The sequence below is a fragment of the Lontra canadensis genome, unplaced genomic scaffold, assembly GCF_010015895.1.
Source record: "Lontra canadensis isolate GAN:19392208 unplaced genomic scaffold, GSC_riverotter_1.0 scaffold174, whole genome shotgun sequence".
Taxonomy (NCBI): domain Eukaryota; kingdom Metazoa; phylum Chordata; class Mammalia; order Carnivora; family Mustelidae; genus Lontra; species Lontra canadensis.
The window spans coordinates 1,053,670-1,074,364 of NW_022631168.1; the positions used below are offsets into that span (position 1 = coordinate 1,053,670).

The window sequence follows — 20,695 nt, forward strand, 5'->3', positions numbered from 1 at the left end:
TGTTATTCAATGTGAACTACTGTCAGCATGTGGGACTATCGCCTTAGTTTTACAGTTGTATTTATGTATTAATCTAAAACACCAGAGTACCAAGTAAGAGTTTGTGGCTTATTGGCCTTGATTCAGATCTGTGAAGAAAAGTGCTGGGGCAGCAGGTTAAGTGGGTCCCACGCCACCCTCTGTACTCACCTGTCGGCTGAGGCCTTGTCCCCCGAGGCTCCTTCCTTTGTGCGGCTCTCTTGCATCATCTCTCCCCAGAGTGTTCCTCCGGTTCATTATACTGCTGCTTTCTTCCCGAAAGTCATGACAAGGGTCCTTGAGGAAAGCAAAAGGGGAAGTGGTCCCCCTCGGGCGGGGGGACGGGGGAGGAGAGGAAGTAGGTTATTCTTCGCCTTCCCCTGAAAGACGCCCTCATGTAACACCAAGGTGGGGCTGCTTACAAAGCAGCAGAGTGGCCTCGGAGGGGAATGGCCGAGGCCCCAGTACGAGAGGTGAGTCTCTGGGATGGAGAGAGGAGGAACAAAGCATTGTCTGGGGACAGTCCACACTGCAGAGAGAGACGGAGTTGTGTAGAACGCTGGGACTACATGAACTTGTACCTGCCTGGGTGTCTATAAGTAGGTCTTCCAGAAGAAGCTGGGAAAACAAAGGCAAACCTGTCTTGTCTGTGAGGAAGGTGTCAAAGCAAGAGGGTGACCAGTGTCTACAATGGCTTCTGGCTTGAGGGAGAATTTCATTGAGCAATGTCACCAAAGAGAGCCCCAGACTGGAACTCAACTCTCCCTGTCAGTCCTGTTTCTTACTTTCTACTGGGTAGACAACTTTTTTTTTTAAGATTTTATTTATTTGACAGAGAAGGAGAGAGAGAGAGAGCACAAGCAGGAGGACGGGCAGGCAGAGGGAGAGGGAGAAGCCGGTTTCCAGCTGAGCAGGGAGCCCGACATGGGGCTCAATCCCAGGACTCCGGGATCATGACCTGAGCCGAAGGCAGATGCTTCACTGACGACGGAGCCCCCCAGGCGCTCCTGGGCAGGCAGCTTTAATATCTGAGGCATCTGGCGGGTCGACCTGAAGCTAGAGAACAAGGATGTTTCTATAAACGTGAAACACCACATTGCTACGATGAGAGGTAAAAGTCACAGGATCTTGTCCATAGATGCAGAAAACGCACTTGACAAAATACAACGTATTTTCATCATAAAAACCTTCAATAAATTAGGCATAGAATTAATAAACCCCAATATAATAAAGGCCACATATGACAAACCCTGCAGCTAACATCATACTTGACGGTGGAAAGTTGAAAGCTTTTACTATAAAATCAAGAACAAGGCATGGCTGGGCAGAGGCGTACTCAGTTAAATTTCAATCCTTAAAATTTAAATTCATTGAGAATTGGGTTTGGGCCTAGCAAATGCTTACAAGACATATTTGTACTAGAAAACAATGTGCAGTAGACACACATCTGAAATTGAGATTTCGAACTGAGAGTTCTAAAAACGTCAATCAAGGTAGCTGGCACTATTCACCAGATGGTGTAGGTCGGGGGCCAATAAGCTCTTCATGTAAGAGACGCAGAGCTGGCATTGGCCAGGAGGTTGTAGCTTCCCAATCCCTGTTCTGTGTCTTGACCAGCTGGGTTGGCTCATTCTCTCACCTGCTGAGAACGCCTGTGAAAATCTCTAAATGTAACTTTGGACTGGTCCCTTTTACCTATGAATCCTATTAATTCTTGCATCATGGATTTTGAACATATGTTATTGGCACAAACATATTTATGATCATTTTCTCTTCCAGATGGAGTATTTGCTACTTTTACTATTATGAAATGTACAGTTTTTCTTGAATCTGATTTATCTAATACACATACAACCATGTTAGCCTTCTTCACTCACTGTTTATTTGTAAGTCCTTTCCCATCCTCTTACTTCCAACCTACCAGTCTTTATATTTTAATTATGTGATTCATGTAGACAGCACATACTTTGGTCTTTTACAAAATCTAACAATGTCTCCTTTTAAGTTGGATTGTTTGGCAAATTCACATTTAGTATAACTACTGATATGGTGGGATTTAAGTCTGCCATTTCGCTATTCATTTTTTGTTTGTCCCTTCTCTTTTTTGTTTTTGTTCAATTTATTTGAGGCGAAATGCACACATGGAAAATTACACACTTTTAAAGTATACAGTTTTATGAGTTAGGACAAAGGTGTACACAGCAAAAGTCAAGATACAGAACATTCTCATCACTCTCACAATTCCCCCTGTGCTTCTGTACAGACACTCTCCCCTTCTACATTCTGCCCCCAGACAACAAATATAGCTTAGGTTTGCCTACTCAGCCTAATGGTTTGGAGATTCATCTAAGTTGTTGGGTGTATCAGTAGTTCATCCCTCTTTGTTACCGGCCGGCATTCTATTGCATGGATATACCATAATTTGTTTAACCATTCACCTGCTGATGGACATTGGGCTTGTTTCCAAATTGGGATTATTACTAATAAAGTTGACATGAAAATTCATGTACAAGTCTTTGCAAGGATATACATATATATATATATATTTTTTTTAAGATTTTATTTATTTATTTGACAGATAGAGATCACAAGTAGGCAGAGAGGCAGGCAGAGAGAGAAGGGGAAGCAGGCTCCCTGCTGAGCAGAGAGCCCGATGCGGGACTCGATCCCAGAACCCTGAGATCATGACCTGAGGCTTAACCCACTGAGCTACCCAGGTGCCCCTATATATATATTTTTTTAAAGGACATATATTTTTTAATTCTCTTGCGTAATAGAAGTGAGAGTTCTGGGTCATATGGAAAGTGTAAGTTTATTTTTTTAATTTAAAGATTTTTATAAAAATTTATTTATTTGTCAGAGAGGGAGAGAGAGATCACAAGTAGGCAGAGAGGCAGGCAGAGGCAGAGGGAGAAGCAGGTTCCCTGCCGAGCAAGGAGCCCAATACGGGACTCGATCCCAGGACTCTGGGATCATGACCTGAGCCGAAGGCAGCCGCTTAATCAACTGAGCCACCCAGGTGTCCCTATTTTTTTAATTTAAATTCAATTAATTAACATAAAGTGTGTTATTAGTTTCAGAGGTAGAGTTCAGTGATTCATCAGTCTTATATAATAGCCAGTGCTCATTACATCACCATCCCCCCACCCTCTTCCCCTCCAACAACCCTCAATCTGTTTCTTATGATTAAGAGTCTCTTATGGTTTGTCTTCCTCTCTGATTTCATCTTGTTTAATTTTTCCCTCCCTTCCCCTATGATCTTCTGTTTTGTTTCTTAAATTCCACATGAATGAGATCGTATGATGATTGTTTTTCTCTCTTTGACATATTTCGCTCAGCATAATACCCTCTAGTTCCATCCACGTCATCACAAATGGCAAGATTTCATTTCTTTTGATGGCTGCATAGTATTCCATTGTATATATACACCACATCTTCTCTATCCATTCATCTGTGGATAGACATCTAGGTTCTTTCCATAGTTTGGCTATTGTGGACATTGCTGCTGTAAACATTTGGGTGCAGGTGCCCCTTCTGATCACTACTTTTGTATCTTTGGGGTAAATAACCAGTAGTGCGATTGCTGGGTCATAGGGTAGCTCTATTTTCAGCTTTTTGAGGAACCTCCATTGTGTTTTCCAGAGTGGCCACACCAGCTTGCATTCCCACCAACAGTGTAGGAAGGTTCTCCTTTCTCCGCATCCTCGCCAGCATCTGTCATTTCCTGACTTAATTTTAGCCATCCTGACTGGTGTGAGGTGGTATCTCACTGTAGTTTTGATTTGTATTTCCCTGATGCTGAGTGATGTGGAGCACTTTTTCATGTGTCTGTTGGCCATCTGGGTGTCTTCTTTGTGGAAATGTCTGCTCATGTCCTCTGCCCCTTTCTTGATTGGATTATTTGTTCTTTGGGTGTTTAGTTTGAGAAGGTCTTTATAGATTTTGGATACGAGCCCTTTATCTGATATGTCATTTGCGAATATCTTCTCCCATTCTGTCGGTTGTCTTTTGGTTTTGTTGACTGTTTCCTTTGCTGTGCAAAAGCTTTTATCTTGACAAAGTCCCAATAGTTCATTTTTGCCCTTGCTTCCCTTGCCTTTGGCGATGTTTGCAGGAAGAAGTTGCTGCAGCTGAGGTCGAAGAGGTTGCTGCTTGTGTTCTCCTCAAGGATTTTGATGGATTCCTGTCTTACATTTAGGTCTTTCACCTATTATAAGTCTAATTTTGTGTGTGGTGTAAGACAGTGGTCCAGTTTCATTCTTCTGCATGTGGCTGTCCAATTTTCCCAACACCATTTGTTGAAGAGACTGTCTTTTTTATCCCCCCATTGGATATTCTTTACTGTGGCTAGTTTAAGTTTACCTTTACAAGAAACTGAAGAACTGTTTTCCAGTATGATTCTACCGATTTACACTCCCACCAGTGACGTATGATATTTCCATTCCATCTATATCCTCTTTTAGTCATCCTTATGTCTTTCAACTTTATTCCTCTTTTTCAAAATCTGATTTGCCTATTCTAGGTTCTTTGCATTTCCATACACACTTTGAAGTCAGCTTGTCAATTTCTGCAAAGTCAGGACTTTTATTGGGTTTGCATTGAATTTATAGATTGGTGTGGTCAGAATGTACCCCTTAAGAATACTGGGTCTTGGGGCACCCAGGTGGTTGGTTAAGCCTCTGTCTTTGGCTCAGGTCATGATCTCAGGGTCCTAGGCTCAAGCCCCAGGTCAGGCTCTCTGCTCAGCTGGAAGCCTGCTTCTCCTCTCCCTCTGTCTGCTGCTCTGCCTACTTGCATGCGCTCTCTCTTTCCATCAAATAAATAAATAAAATCTTTAAGAAAAAAAAGAATACATGGTCTTCCGATCCATGCACATGATCTATTTCTTCATTTATGTAGGTTTTCTTTAATTTCTCTTACCAATAGCTTTTAGTTTTCACTGTAAAGATTTTGCACATACGTTATTAAATGTGTCACTAAGTGTTTCAGGTTTGGGATACTATTATAAATGATAGTGATTATTTTTTTTGTAGCTTACTTAGGATTTTCTACATACACAAATATGTTATCTCTGAATGAAGATAATTCTATTTCTTTTTTTTCCAATCTGTATCACTTTTATTTCTCTTTCTTGCCTATTGTACTGCCTAGGATTTCCAGGACAATGTTGACTAGAAGTAGTGAACATCCATACCTTGTTTCTCAAACTTTGGTGGTGGTGGTGGTGGGGTTGTGATGAATGACATGGATTGATTTTTTAAAAAAAGATTTTATTTATTTATTTGAGAGAGAGAGTGAGAGAGCATGAGAGGGGAGAAGGCCAGAGGGAGAAGCAGACTCCCCATGGAGCTGGGAGCCCAATGTGGGACTCGATCCCGGAACTCCGGGATCATGACCTTAGCTGAAGGCAGTCGCCCAACCAACTGAGCCACCCAGGCACCCTGGATTGATTTTTTTTTTTTTAAATGAAAACCAGTCTTTCATTCTTAGGATAAACCCCACTTGGTCATGATTGTATCATCCTCTTTATAGGTCACGCGACTGAATTTGCTAATATTTAATCAAGTTTTTTCTTGACCAGGATATTGGTCTATGGTTTTCTTTTCCTGCAATGTCTTCATCTGGTTTTGATATTGTGTAATGCTGGCCTCATAAAATGATTTGGGAAGTGTTTCCCCTCCTCTGCTTTCCGAAAGAATTTGTATAGGATTGGTAATATTTGTTCTTTAAGTATTTGGTAGTATTCACTAGTAAAGCCATGTGGGCCTGGAGTTTTCTGTTCCATTTCTTTCATAGATTTGGGGATATTCATGTTTTATATTTCTTCTTGAGTCAGTTTTGGTAATTCCTTATTCGCAAATAATGTTCCTGATATTCCCTGGTTACACTTTTTTAAAAAATCAGTTTTCTTGTTATTTTTTTAAAGCTTTCAGTTTCATGGATTTTTCTCTATCATTTGTCCATTTAACATTTTATTCATATCTGCTCTTATCTTCATTATTTCTTTCTTACCATGTGTTGAGATTTTAGTTTGCTCTTCTATGTCTGATTTTTTGCAATATTGTTCTATCAATTACTACAAGAGGAGTGTTAAAATGTTTACCTCTGATTGCAGATTTATCTATTTCTCCTTTCTTTTCTGTGAGTTTTTTAAAATTTAAATTCAATGAGCCAACTTATAATGCATCATTAGTTTCAGATGCACTGTTCAGTAATTAATCGTTGCGTATGACACCTAGTGTTCATCTTACTATGTGCCCTCCCTAATGCCCATCACCCAGCTACCCCATCCCTCCCACCTCCCCTCTAGCAACCCTTAGTTTGTTTCCTAGAGTTAAGAGTCTCTTGTGGTTTGTCTCCCTCTCTAATGATTTCCCACTCTGTTTTTCCCTGTTCTGTGAGTTTCGTTTCATGTATTTTGAAGCCCCTTTATTTGTAGCACATACATATTTAGAGTTTTAGGTCCTCTTCATGAAGTGACCCCTTTATCATTAGCAAAAGTCCTCCATTCCATCACCTTCCTTGTCCTGAAGTCTACTCTGCCTATTGATATAGGCACTCAAACTTTCTTAAGATTAGAGTTTGTGTGGTATATCTTTAACCATCTTTTTACTTTTACCATATCTTCATGTCTTCATATTTGAGGTGGATTTCTTTTTTTTTATTAAAGATTTTATTTATTTATTTGACACAGAGAAAGAGATCAGAAGCAGACAGAGAGGCAGGCAGAGAGAAGGGGGAAGCAGACTCCGCCAAGCAGAGAGCCCAATGTGGGGCTCTATCCCAGGACCCTGAGATCACGACCCAAGCCAAAGGCAGAGGCTTAACTCACTGAGTCATCCAGGTGTCCTTGAGGTGGATTTCTTTTTTTTTTTTAAGATTTTATTTATTTATTTGACAGACAGAGATCACAAGTAGACAGAGAAGCAGGCAGAGAGAGAGGAGGAAGCAGGCTCCCTGCTGAGCAGGGAGCCCCATGTGGGACTTGATCCCAGGACACTGGGATCATGACCTGAGCCAAAGGCACGCTTTAAGCCACTGAGCCACCCAGGCACCCCTTGAGGTGGATTTCTTATGCTTAGTTTTCTTATGCATAGTTTTGCTTTGCCTTTTTATCCACTGTAGCAATCTCTGCTTTTTAGCTGCACTGTTTAGACAATTTACAAAAATTGTAAGTAATGTTATGGTTGAGTTTAAATCTACCATCCTGCTGTTTATTTTCTATTTGCCCCATGTGTTCTGTGTTCCCCTTTCCATATTTTTATGACCTCTTTCAGTTTGACTAATCTCTAGAATTTCGCTATGTGTGTATATATTTTAGGTCTAGGGTTCTAGGGTTTCTAATAAGTATTTTATGTTATTATAGACTACCTTCAAATAATTTCAGATCATTTCACATTTAATGTAAGGACATTACAATTAGCCCCTCATCTACTTTGTAAGCTTTTATATATTTTATTTCTTATAGTGGTTATAAACCCCATGCTATGTTGTTCACATTTTTGCTTTAAATGGTTTGCTATGATAGAAAGAAATTTTAAAATGAGAAAAATATTTTTTTTAAAGTTAAGTTTTTTTTTTTTTAAAGATTTTATTTATTCATTTGACAGAGATCACAAGTAGGCAGAGAGGCAGGCAGAGAGAGAGAGAGGAGGAAGCAGGCTCCCTGCTAAGCAGAGAGCCCGATGCGGGGCTCGATCCCAGGACCCTGAGATCATGACCTGAGCCGAAGGCAGAGGCTTAACCCACTGAGCCACCCAGGTGCCCCGAGAAAAATATTTTTATATTTACTTACATACTTTACATTTCTGGAACACATTTTTTAAAAAAATTATGTTCAATTAGCTGACATATAGTACATCATTCGCTTTTGATGTAGTGTTCAACGATTCATTAGTTGTGTAGAACACCCAGTGCTGGAACTCTTCATGACTTCACGTAGATCCAAGTTCCCATCTGGTATCACCCTTCTTTGTGGAGAATTGTTTTTAGCATTTCTCATAGTGCAGGCTTTCTGCTGACAACAAATTATCTCAGCTATTGTGGGTCTGAAAAAGTCTTTATTTTTGCTTTCTTTTTCATTGAGGTAAAATTGGCATAATATGACATAAACCATCATTGGCATTTAGTACATTTACATGTAAAGAGATTGCCAGGCAGGGCTGGCACAATGAAGAGAGTAGCTAGGGAAGTTGGATAAATTAGCCCCGGATAGGAGGGCAGAACACTCTTCTGCTGAGGCAGGAAATACGCAAGGGTGTCTGCTGTTGTGGGCAAGTCTGAAGGTCTGATATGGGGCACGGAGCTGACAGACTTCTTGCCTGATGATGAGAGAGGAGAGGAGAGAGTGTATCATTGAGAGCCTGGCAGGCCATGGGAAGGAATTTGGCTTTGGCTCTGAGTGAGATGGGAGGCACTGAAAGGTTCAGAGCAGGAGAAGGAGGGACCCAACTAATGTCTTTTTTTAAAAAATTAACCTATAATGTATTAATTGTTTCAGGGGTGCAGGTCTGTGAATTATCAGGCTTATACATTTCACAGCACTCAGCATAGCACATACCCTCCCCAATGTCCATTACCTAGTCACCCCATCCCTCCCCCACCCCCCCAGTCACCCTCAGTTTGTTTTGTGAGATTAAGAGTCTCTTATGGTTTGTCTCCCTCCTGATCCCATCTTGTTTCATATTTTCCTTCCCTACCCCCCCCACCGCAACCCCACATCCTGCCTCTCAAATTCTTCATATCAGAGAGATCATACGATAATTGTCTTTCTCTGATTGACTTATTTCACTCAGCATAATACCCTCTAGTTCCATCCACATCATTGCAAATGACAAGATTTCATTTCTTTTGATGGCTGCATAGTATTCCATGGTATATATGAACCACATTTCCTTTATCCATTCATCTGTTGATGGACATCTAGGTTCTTTCCACAGTTTGACTATTGACATTGCTGCTATAAACATTTGGGGACCTGACTAATGTCTTATCACTGATCCTGAGCTGGGCCTCTGCTGTCTTGGTGATGGGGAAATAAGGGTGCCATTGCAGATCATTACAAGATGTAGGGCCTTTACTCAGGTAGAAGTTTCTGAGGGATTGTCTCCCTCAGAGGTGCATGCACTGTGGCTTCAAGATCTGAGCAGCTCCTTTTGGTGTGGGCTTGCCGTTTCCATTCTCCTGGCCTTGACCTTACCACTGGCCTCCTGATCCTACCCCCCCCTCCTCCAATTCTGAGTCTTATTTCCTCAAGCTTGAAACCTGTCTTCTTTGTCCCTGGACCTTCCCTCACCCCCCATTGCCTTTTATTTATTTTATTTTTATTTTTTTTAAGGATTTTATTTATTTATTTGTTAGAGAGAGAGAGAGAGCATGAGCACAGGCAGACAGAGTGGTAGGCAGAGGCAGAGGGAGAAGCAGGCTCCCCGCTGAGCAAGGAGCCCGATGTGGGACTCGATCCCAGGACGCTGGGATCATGACCTGAGCTGAAGGCAGCCGCTTAACCAACTGAGCCACCCAGGCGTCCCCCGCCACTGCCTTTTAAACTGGAACCTCCAAACATAGATCCTTGTCTGACTCTGAGTTGGACTCTACAGGTTTCTGTGCCTGGTTCCATGAAGCTGGGGAACGAGACCCTGCTGTCCCAGTGTCTTCTGGAAGGGCTGACTGACACAGAGGAGTTGTGGCACTTGCTCTTTGCCATTTTTCTGCTGGTCTACATAGTGGCTGTGGTGGGAACCTGGGCATTGTCAGCCTTATTGTAATGGGCTCCCAACTTCACACCCCTATGTACTTCTTCTTAGCCAACCTTTCACTACTGGACATTGCATATATCTCCAACACGGTGCCCCAGGTGTTGGTACACCTGCTGGCACCAGTGCGGACCATACCCTATCATGCCTGCCTTACCCAGATATTCTTTCTCCACTTCCTGGCTCCCTGGGAGTGCTTCCTGCTCACAGCCATGGCCTACGACCGCTATGCAGCCATCTGCCAGCCCCTATCTAGTCCTCATGGGCCCACGGACCCGGACAGGGCTGGCTTCAATCTCTGGCCTGCTTGCCTTGGCCAACGCACTCACCCACACCATCCTTGCGGCTCTACTCAAGTTCTGTGGGCCTCGCCTTATCACCCACTTCTTCTGCGACCTCCCTCCAATGATGAAACTCTCTTGCTCAAGCACGCAGGCCAATGAACTTGCCCTGTTTTTCTTCAGCTTTGTGGTGGCTCTTGAGCCCTGTGCCTTGGTTGTGATCTCTTATATGCACGTCGTGGCTGCTGTTCTCAGGATCCGCTCCGCTAAGGGCCGATGAAAAGCCTTTTCTACCTGCGCTGCCCACATCACGGTGGTCTGTGTGTTCTACGTCACTTCAGTCCTCTGCTACATCCTCCCCAGCTCTGCATACTCGCGGGACAGGGTGCTGTCCGTGCTGTATGTGGTCCTCACTCCCATGCTGAACCCCGTCATCTGTAGTCTGCAGAACAAGGAGGGGAAGATGGCTTTGCTCAAGGCCCTTGGGAAAGAAAGTGCCTCCCAGGCACTGGTTACATCAACTCCCACCACACTCGCTCTCTCTGCTGGGGCCACACATGCCTGATGCTTTGGGGCTGAATCCATTTGGTGAATCTTGTTTTGTGTGCCAGGTCCCCCCTCCCCATTTTCAGCCAAGATCCAATATTTCCGTTGTGGTTCTTGACTCTGATACATTGTTTTCTGTTTATGGAAGTCAGAGTGGTCATTGGAGAAGTTGTGCAGTCACAGAAACTTATAAAGTGATTCTCCCCCAATAACGCCTGTACAGTCTCACCACCCAGAGGGAACCACTGTGAACATTTTGATGGTTTCTTTCAGGTTTCTTTCTGAACTACAAATGTATGTACATGAATATTTAAACTCGGAAAACAAAACTGGAATCATAGTGTATTTACAATTCCGGATGCTTAGATATTTTAAAATTTTCCAACTATAATATATGCTTATTATAAAATCATTCATACCTTACACAAAGGTGTGTTGTTAGGAAGTAAAAATTTCTCACGATCTCAGTGTCTGTAGTAACCACTCTGAACAGTTTGATGTGTGTTCTAGCTTTTTCCCTAGGATATATTATTCCGCATTCATCTTTTTTTTTTTTTTTTCACAAAGAGGATCATACCGTTAAAGTGGGCATTTAGTTAGACATGAGCTGGAGGCAGAGGTGGTGATAAAGAGGTGATAGGTTGGAAGCCTGAGAACACCCTGTGCCCTCCTCTTCCACCTCAGCCCCAGGGTAACCCATAGCTTCATTATAATATATTTACATTGTGGTTTCAACCCCTCCTGTCCCCCCTGCCCCCAACCGACCCTGAGGGAAGATGGCCCTGACAGTTCTGGCAATTACCTTGTAGGGCCCAAAACTCCCCTTCCCAACTGGTAGGAGTCCCTTAGATGATTGGAAACAACCTCAGTCAGAGACCCCCTCCCCCTGCTAGCTATGACCCATAACCTATACAAACAAAAAGAAACGACACCCCCAGCTAGTCCTGGTGCAGTTGCCACGTCTGGGCCTGTCCACTCTCCCAACTTGAGAATGTACTGTCTTTAATAAACTGCTTTGTGCTTGCTACCTTCCTTCCAGCTGTCTTTATTTGAGCGCGGATCCTCATGTAACTCTTTGGTTGGGGATCCAAGAGACTTTCCTGCTGGTAACAATACCATGTACCAAATGGTCTGTTTACAATCCTTGTTCCATGAATTCTATGTTCTTGTCATTTGTATAATTTTTCTACTGGGTTATTTGACTTTTTTTAAAAGACTTTATTTATTTATTTGAGACAGAGAGTGAGTGAGCACAAGTGTCGGGGGAAGGGGCATAGAGAGAGGGTGAAGCACTCCCCACTGAGCAGAGGGCCTGATGTGGGGCTTGATCCCAGGACCCTGAGACCATGACCTGAGCCAAAGGCAGACACTTAAACCACTGAGCCACCCAAGGGCACCCTACTGCGATGTTTGTCTTTTATGTATTTATTTCTTAGAGTTATTTACATTTTTAAAATATTAGCTTTAGTTTACCATTTGGGTTACTAATGTTTTCCTAACTTGTTTGTCTTTTCATTTCATTTATTTATTTATTTATTTATTTTTAAAGATTTTATTGACAGAGATCACAAGTAGGCAGAGAGGTAGGCAGAGAGAGAGGAAGGGAAGCAGGCTCCCCACTGAGCAGAAAGCCTGACGTGGAGCTCGATCTGATCCCAGGACCCTGGGATCAGGACCTGAGCTGGAGGCAGAGGCTTTAACCCACTGAGCCACCCAGGTGCCCCTTCATTTTATTTATGATGTTTTCTTCCATAATAGAGCCTAACATCTTTGTGTAATTAGACATTGGTGGTTTTTGTTTTGTTTTGTTTTGTTTTTTTGTTTTTTGGATTTTTGCTTCTGGATTTCACATCCTGCTTTGTTTACTGTTTGACTTATAAATAACTTTCTCAGTTGAGTCCCATCTGATGCTTTTATGGTGTTCTCTACCACAAAGAACTTGATATTTCCTTGTATTTAGACAGATTCATTTTTTAAAAGATTTTATTTATTTGACGGAGAGATCACAAGTAGGCAGAGAGGCAGGCAGAGAGAGAGAGAGAGAGAGGAGGAAGCAGGCTCCCCAGTGAGCAGAGAGCCCGATGTGGGGCTCAATCCCAGGACCCTGAGATCATGACCTGAGCCAAAGGCAGAGGCTTAACCCACTGAGCAACCCAGGCGCCCCGACATGGATTCATTTTTATTCATGCATGGCTCCTGGGTTTTGTATCATGCATACACTTTTTCATCAGGACTTTCTCCTTTTATTTTAATGGTTTCATATTTTTTTAATTTAATTGTATGCTTTCACTTTCTACCCACTTGATTCCTTTTTAAAAATTATTTTTAAAAAGATTTTATTTATTTATTTGACAGAGAGACAGCGAGAGAGGGAGCACAAGCAGTAGGAGTGGGAGAGGGAGAAGCAGGCCCCCCATCAAGCAGGGAGCCTGATGCAGGTCTCAATCCCAGGACCCTGGGATCATCATCCAAGCCGAAGGCAGACGTCTAACCGACTGAACCCCCCTGAAGTCCTGACATCTTGAGTCTTTACTCAATGTACAGTTACATTCATCCAGTTTTTTACATTACATTCATCCAATTTTTTACATTATGTTATAATTAACATCCTGCTTGATTCTGCCTTATTTGCACATGCATTTTTCTATGATAGATTCCCAAAGGTGGGTCAAAGGGAGTGAACATCTTAAATATTAACAGAAAGTGCCAAATAAATGCCCACATGCATTTTACTACTTCTTCAACTGATAAGAGTCCTTGTTTCTAACCGCAACCTTGTCTAACATTGGAGGTTGCTAACTAGTTAAATTAATCCTCCACTAAAATCTGTTCTGGTGTCACTGAGCAAATCCTAAAAGTAAGACTTGAAAGGATCAAACTGTTTCCAAGTAAAAAAGAATCCTAGAACAAAGCCCAAGAATATGTTTGGGAACACAAATACCAAGGCAAAATTTCATGATGTCTGGCATCCAATCTAAAATTACAAGGCAGGTGAAGAAGCAGGAAAACGCAGTCCTACTGTGAGGTGAGAAATTAACCAGAAACAGGCACCCAGATTGGAAAGAAGAAAGTAAAACTCGCTTATTTGTATACAACCTGATCATCTATGGAAAAAACTGATGTAATCCACAGAAAAACTACTTTAAAACTATGGGCAAGTTTAAAAACGTTGTAGGAAACCAGATACAGTACAGAGAGCTAACTCCTTTTCCTGCCCCACTTAACTAATTGTCTCAACCAGTTTTCTTTACAGATCTGAAACAAGGTCAGTAAGCCACAAAATTACAATTCCACTGTTTCTGGGTTGTTTGATCTCGTGCAAACGAAGTCTGGGTGGCTCAGCTGGTTTAGTGCCTGGCTCTTGATTTCAGCTCAGGTCATGATCCCAGGGTTGTGAGATTGAGCCCTGTATTGGGGATCTGTACGGTGCATGGAGACTGCTTAATATTCTCTCTCCCCCAATCCCCCTTCCCCTCCCTGCATCGCTCTCTTAAAAAAAAAAAAATCCCTCCCCCGCAACGACAGAAAATCATAAAGCCAAGAGTGCCCAAAGTCCGGTACAACTAATTAAACCCTCATGATAAAGTGGCAGCTGGCATAGGAACCAGTGCCCTAGGGAAAGATGAACTGCCCAGGGTGGCCACTAGGTCGGTCTTAGACAACTTTCTCTGGCCTGCGCTTAGCAAGAAAGCGGGGCACAAAGTGCTGCATGGGCCAAACCAACAGGGAAAACTGGCCAAGATGGGAGGTGATGGAAATGTGGAGTTGGCCAGGGTCTTCAGCAATTAGTCAGCTAAAAGTGAGGGAAAAAGAAAATCAAATTAATGTGATAATTCTGCCCCATCTCTCTCTGCCCCCGCAGGTAGTGACAGGCCCCGTATGCCACATGTACCTCCTTAGATCTTACCTGTGGGTAATTCCAATTCACCATTAGAATAGTGATTGACCTCAGCCACCTTCCACCACCCCCAACCTGGGCTCCTTTTACAGCTAACATAGCTAGGATGCTGCCAGATACCATGAGCTCCTTTTGAATTGTCCCTTGTAGGATTGGCCATTTGGAGACAGGGACTGGCGGGCCACCTCTGTCTACGTGGCTGATGGGAAAGGTACAGTGAGAGAGCTGGTGGAGAGTCAGTTAAGGCACCACCCAATACCAATCTTGTCTGTGCCTTGGCCTCCTTATCACTCCAAGGCCTGCTCCCCCTCTGACCACTCTCACCCCTCACAGTCCCCCCAGGTCTGCTCCCCTCCTTCCTGGTCCCTCAGATCATCTCTCCCCACCATCTGCCCTGGCCACCAATGGCCCCTTTGCTCCAGGACAGCCCCGGCTCCTCCCTGGACCCTCCTTCCTCTGTGCCCCCAGGCTGACCCCCTCTCCTCGCTGTCCCATTGCCTCCTGTAGATCCATTCCCCTGGCCAGCCAGCCATGCCTCAAACAGGTACAACGGGGGGCACCTGGCTTCCTGGTCCTCTGGCTGTGGGCCTGACAGGCACACCCAGCCCTGATGCAGCATATGCACAGCGCGACACCCCGCATGTCCCCTGGCCATGGTACCGCATGTCCTCCAGGTCCTGGTGTGGCGTCTCTGCCCGGAGCCAGGAGCTTGTGGCACCTATGTGACCCGTGGGTCTCCCCTGGCTGTAGCACTTGCCTCTCCCTCACCATTTCCATGGGGGCCCTCATGGCCTTCAGGGCCATCTGGACTGCTAGGGTCACCAGGGCAATGGGCAACCCTGACCTTTAGCTGTGCCGGTCACACCACCTGCACCTTGGTCTGTGGCCTGCATGGTTCCTCAGCTTATACTTCTGGCTTCCAAGCCCTCCCTGAGCCACAGAGTGAATGAGGCTCCCTTGAGAAGCTCTGCCCCTTAGCGGATGACGTCACCTGAGCTCACCCGCACACCTGCGTAAACCACCCCTGGTGCCATTCCCGAGAGACCCCTCTTGTGAGGCTGCTGGCACGTGACTGTTTCCTGCCAAACCTACCTCGCCCCCAAGTCTGTGTCTGCAAATGCCCTAGCCTGGCCCAGGTGTGACCAACCCGCTGGCCATGTGTCCCCCATCACGGAGTTCTGGGAGGCGGCCCAACACCTCTGAGCCGCTGCTCGCCTGGACCTCTCTCTGGGCTTTACACGTGGCGCGAGTCCGCGTGCGCCGGCGCCCAGGAGGGCCCCACCTGGACCCGAGGGCGGCAGGGCGGGGAGCGCCACCCCTGGGGCAGCTCCCAGTCACTTTACCCTCTGCTGGCCCAGCGCTCACGGGCTCTCCCTCCCCTAGGAACAAAGTCTTGCGGCTCTCCGAGGGGTTGGAGGTGCCAGGGGCCCTCAACTGGGAGGTGACCCTGTGTCTGCTGGCCTGCTGGGTGCTGGTCTACTTCTGCGTCTGGAAGGGGGTCAAGTCCACAGGAAAGGTACGGCCGGAGGCCCCCGCAGGGCTGGGGGTGTCACGGCCGGGCTGGGGGCAGCACGGCCATGGTGGGGCACGGGGGAGAGAAGGGCGGGCTCTGCCAGGGACCACCGCTGCCAGGGAAGGGGGCCGGGGCCACGGCCTGAGCACGAAGCAGGTCCTTGAATCGAGACTGCTCCATTCCCGCTCATGCCTGGACCGTCTTCCTTGCCCTCCAGACTACCCCACCCGTGCCAGGATTGTCCTCCCCGCCCCTCCAAACTCCCCCACCCAGGCCTGGATTGTGTCCCCCCCTTCCCCCACCCCCTGTCCCTCCAAACTCCCCCGCCCAGGCGTGGATCGTCCTCCCCTCCCACCTCCAAACTCCTCCACCCACGCCTGGAGCGTCCTCCCCCCCCCACCCACCTTCTCCCTCCTGAGGTGGGGAGAAGCCCAGGCAGCCGCCGCCCCTTGCCTGTGTCGGGGCATTGCCGCCTGCCCCTGCCCCGCTTTCTCTCTATTCCTCACTCCCTTGTGCTGGCCCTGGTTGGGGGCGGGGGGCACCCAGGCTATGGTCTCCCCTGCCCGCCTGTCCTGCTCTGCTCAGCGTGCACGGGAGGCCGGAGTCAATGGGGCGCCGTGTCGCTCTCTGGCCGGCGGGGTCTGGCCCCGACTACCAGACTCGGCCTCTCTGCACAGTGACGTGCTGTCGGGGGCCGGGGGGGGGGGCGCGAGATCTGCCCCCCGGCTGCTGTCCCGCTCCCCACCTCTTCCCTCCGTCTGCCGCTGACCTGTGCCGGCCGTGGAGCTGCTCCCGCTCCAGCCCCGGCGTGGAGCTTCCTCGGGGAGGAGCCGAGGCTTGGGGGAGCAGAGGGGGGCTGCTGGCCGACCTCCCTCCCGGCTTCGGAGCAGCCTGCCGTCGAGGGGGCAGTGTGGCCCGCTTGGCCGTCCTGCCGAGCTGGGGGCCCCGAGGGGGAGGCGGGTGCCGCAGGGCCCCTCTGAGCCGCCCGGCCCCCCAGATCGTGTACTTCACCGCAACATTCCCCTACGTGGTCCTCGTCGTGCTCCTGGTGCGTGGCGTGCTGCTGCCCGGCGCCTTGGACGGCATCATCTACTATCTCAAGCCTGACTGGTCGAAGCTGGGGTCCCCTCAGGTGAGGGCGAGGTGTTGGGGGAGTGAGGTGGGGGGCGGGCCAGGCCGCAGGGCCCCTCACATCCTCCCTTGGCCGACCCCGCGCAGGTGTGGATAGATGCCGGGACCCAGATTTTCTTCTCCTATGCCATCGGCCTGGGGGCCCTGACGGCGCTGGGCAGCTACAACCGTTTCAACAACAACTGTTACAAGTAGGTGCCCCCCCCCCCCCCCCCCCCCCCCCCCGCCCCGCCCCGCCCCTGGGCAGCAGGCAGCCTGACCACCGCCCCTCTGCCCCCAGGGACGCCATCATCCTGGCTCTCATCAACAGCGGCACCAGCTTCTTCGCTGGCTTCGTGGTCTTCTCCATCTTGGGCTTCATGGCCGCAGAGCAGGGCGTGCACATCTCCAAGGTGGCGGAGTCAGGTAAAGACCCCCCCCCCCCGCCCCCCGCCCCCGGGCCGCCGCGGCCTTGGCCTTCCGGCGCACCGCGCTCGCAGACACACGCGCCAGGGGTCATCCTGGGAGCCGGAAGAAACGGTCCCCGAACTTGGCCCGTCCCTCTGGGCCAGAGGGAGGCCCAGCTGTTCCCGAGGGCTGGAGCCTCGTGGGCCCGGCCCCGCGGAGCCTTGAGCTCCTCCTGTCCACCCGGCCCTAGGGCCTTGGCGCAGGCCCCGCCCATCTGTGAGGCCAACGTGACCACGGAAGCCCACCGCCCCTCCCATCTGCCGGAGGGCGCAGGGCGAGAGGAGGGTCTTCCCGGGCTTCACGGGGACCTGTGACCGCAGTAGCGGCTGGAATCCGAGGCCGGGAGTCCAAGTCAGACGACCCGCCCTTAGGGGCTCGAGTGACACCCGGCAACACCTTGACCCGAGAGGCAGGGCAGGGCCCTCGGCCACGAGATGGGCTGGCGTCCATGTCCATCCCTTTGGGAAGGGGGGACGAGGAAGGCAAGCGACGATGACCGATGACCGTGGAACGCGGGTGGGGCACACCCGTGTCTGAACCCTGCCCCTTCCCCTTCAGGGCCAGGCCTGGCCTTTATCGCCTACCCCAGGGCCGTCACGCTGATGCCTGTGGCCCCCCTCTGGGCTGCCCTGTTTTTCTTCATGCTGCTGCTGCTCGGCCTGGACAGCCAGGTTTGCCAGGGGTGACAGAACATGGGGGCGGGGGGAGATGGGGGGGCAGGGGGGGAGGGGAGCTGGCCGGCAGGGAGGGGGGAGGGGCGTGGCCTCAGCGCCTGGCCACAGTTTGTAGGTGTGGAAGGCTTCATCACTGGCCTGCTCGACCTCCTCCCGGCCTCCTACTACTTCCGTTTCCAAAGGGAAATCTCTGTGGCCCTCTGCTGTGCCCTCTGCTTTGTCATCGACCTCTCCATGGTGACCGATGTGAGTGGGGCCGGGACGGGGGCTCCCCCTCTCCCCCCTGCCCGCCCCCCGCAGCTTCCATCCGCCCCGCCGCTTCCCCTGACCGGGCTCTGTCCCCAGGGCGGGATGTATGTCTTCCAGCTGTTTGACTACTACTCGGCCAGCGGCACGACCCTGCTCTGGCAGGCCTTTTGGGAGTGCGTGGTGGTCGCCTGGGTGTACGGTAGGTCTGCGGGGCCGGGTGGGGGGGAGGGGGCGTGGCCTGCAGGGGAGGTGAGGTCTCTAGCTCCAGCGCTCGTGCCCCACCCGCCCCAGGAGCCGACAGGTTCATGGATGACGTGGCCTGCATGATCGGATACCGACCTTGCCCCTGGATGAAATGGTGCTGGTCCTTCTTCACCCCACTGGTCTGCATGGTAAGGGCCAGGGGAGGCTGGGCAGGGGGAGGGACGCCGAGGGACCTCCGGCGGCTGAGAGCCGGGGTTCTCACCCGCAGGGCATCTTCACCTTCAACGTGGTGTACTACAAGCCGCTGGTCTACAACAACACCTACGTGTACCCGTGGTGGGGCGAGGCCATGGGCTGGGGCTTCGCGCTCTCCTCCATGCTGTGTGTGCCCCTCCACCTCCTGGGCTGCCTCCTCAGAGCCAAGGGGACCATGGCTGAGGTCAGTCTTCTCCCGTCCCGCCTCTCCCTTACTCCACTCCCTGCCTCGCACCGGCTCAAGGCATTCCGTCTCCGTCCCAAGGGCCCGTTCTCCCGCCCGCTAGGACGGACCGGCGCTGGGAGTCTCCGGGGCCGGCTCGGGGGAGGGGGGTGGAAGGAAGGCAGAGCCTCCGGGGCCTGAGGTCCCTGTGGGGAGAAGACGGGTCTGCCCCTTGCCCCTTACCCCTTTCCCTGGTATAGAGAGTGGGGTGTGTGGTCAGTACCCACGGGAGGAGGGCCCTTGGTCCCCCAACCGGTGGCGGGGGGGGGGGGAGTGGACAGAGGCCGAGGGCTAGCATGGGCACCTCCCCCACCCCTCCCCTCCCCGGGCCATCGCCCAGGGACTCAACGTGTCCCTCTCCCCTGCAGCGTTGGCAGCACCTGACGCAGCCTGTGTGGGGCCTCCACCACTTGGAGTATAGAGCTCAGGACTCGGATGTCAGGGGCCTGACCACCCTGACCCCAGTGTCCGAGAGCAGCAAGGTGGTGGTGGTGGAGAGCGTCATGTGACAGGCGCCCTGGCTCCCATCACCAGCTCACCCTCTTGTAGCCATAGCAGCCCCTGCTTTAGCCCCCCCCCCACCCCTCCGGGGGGCTTGCCTTTCCCTGACACTTTTGGGGTCTGCCGGGGGGGGGGGGGGGGGGGGGGAAGCACCACGAGGGCTAAGCTAAAAAAAATTTTTCCATTTTTTAAAAAAGCCCAAAAAAACACCACCCACCCAAAAAAGATTGCCCCCCCCCCACCACCACCCCCCAACGGAGCTGGTACGCACGCTGCTTCCCAGGCCCTACCGACCGCGCCCCCGCCCCATGCCCGCTGCAGCTGTGTCTCCCCCGGCCCCAGCACGCCTGCCCCTCCGGGCTGTGCCCGACGCTCCCTCGGGCGGCCCGTCCACCCCAGAGGCGGCAGTGGCAGCTGGGGGACCAGGGCGGGAGAGCCAGGGCGGCTACTTCAGCTGGGCCCCACCCCTCTTCCCGTCCCTGTTCTAGAAGCTTAGAGAGCCAGCCAGCAACGGGACCTTCCGGTTCCTGCGCCAGTTGCCACCAGTATCAGTTGTGGGAGCTTGTGTACGAATGCATGTGTGCGTGAGTATGTAGGGTGAACCTAGATCTCTTAGCCAAGGTCACTACCAGGTGTAAACTGTGCCTGTGGGCAAACGAGGCTTGTATTTTGCACATTTTATAAAAACCTGAGGAAAGAGATTCCTGCTTGTATATTTCTAAAGAGAACAGCCCGACGTCCCGACTCTCCCTGCCACTCCCGGTCCCTCTGAGCACCCCTTAGTCCTCTGCCCCAGCCAAGGAGTGTGAATTTATAAATCTAATTTTCATAGGCAAAAGCTTCAAGCTGTTGAGCGTGCGAGTCTGTCGTGTGGGTGTGCATGTGCAGTCCCGGGCCCCAGACCGGGGTGGACAGAGACTGCACGGCGGGGGCGGGGGCGGGGGCACTGCAGGAGCATCCCCCTACCCCCTCTGCCCGCAAGCCGGCAGGGTGAGATGCG

At 49.6% G+C, this 20,695-nt stretch overlaps 2 protein-coding genes across 2 annotated transcripts in view; both read left to right on the top strand.

Annotated features, from left to right (window-relative positions):
* The first annotated feature begins 467 nt into the window (after positions 1-467).
* Positions 468-19,830, top strand: LOC116860349 (sodium- and chloride-dependent creatine transporter 1-like). The gene is made up of 13 exons (XM_032846386.1): positions 468-491; positions 14,463-14,513; positions 14,649-14,714; positions 15,625-16,014; positions 17,009-17,143; positions 17,230-17,333; positions 17,423-17,547; positions 18,148-18,260; positions 18,372-18,509; positions 18,609-18,711; positions 18,804-18,904; positions 18,985-19,155; positions 19,563-19,830. Exons 1-13 carry the CDS (start codon positions 468-470, stop codon positions 19,701-19,703), a joined length of 1,662 nt encoding a protein of 553 aa, XP_032702277.1. The 3' UTR covers positions 19,704-19,830.
* Positions 19,831-20,003: 173 nt separating this feature from the next.
* LOC116860350 (sodium- and chloride-dependent creatine transporter 1-like) overlaps positions 20,004-20,695 on the top strand; it is a 9,128-nt gene continuing 8,436 nt past the window's right edge. The window contains exons 1-2 of the mRNA XM_032846387.1: positions 20,004-20,102; positions 20,184-20,283. Of these exons, the coding sequence (XP_032702278.1) occupies positions 20,004-20,102; positions 20,184-20,283 (199 nt within the window). The remainder of the gene's footprint in view (positions 20,103-20,183; positions 20,284-20,695) is intronic.

What these genes read in the sequence shown, in the direction of transcription:
- LOC116860349 (XM_032846386.1), top strand. Translation starts at nt 468, where the DNA reads ATGGCCGAGGCCCCAGTACGAGAG. An exon ending in CGAAGCTGGGGTCCCCTCAG is followed by an intron (nt 17,144 to 17,229) that starts GTGAGGGCGAGG and finishes GACCCCGCGCAG; the next exon opens with GTGTGGATAGATGCCGGGAC. An exon ending in CCAAGGGGACCATGGCTGAG is followed by an intron (nt 19,156 to 19,562) that starts GTCAGTCTTCTC and finishes TCTCCCCTGCAG; the next exon opens with CGTTGGCAGCACCTGACGCA.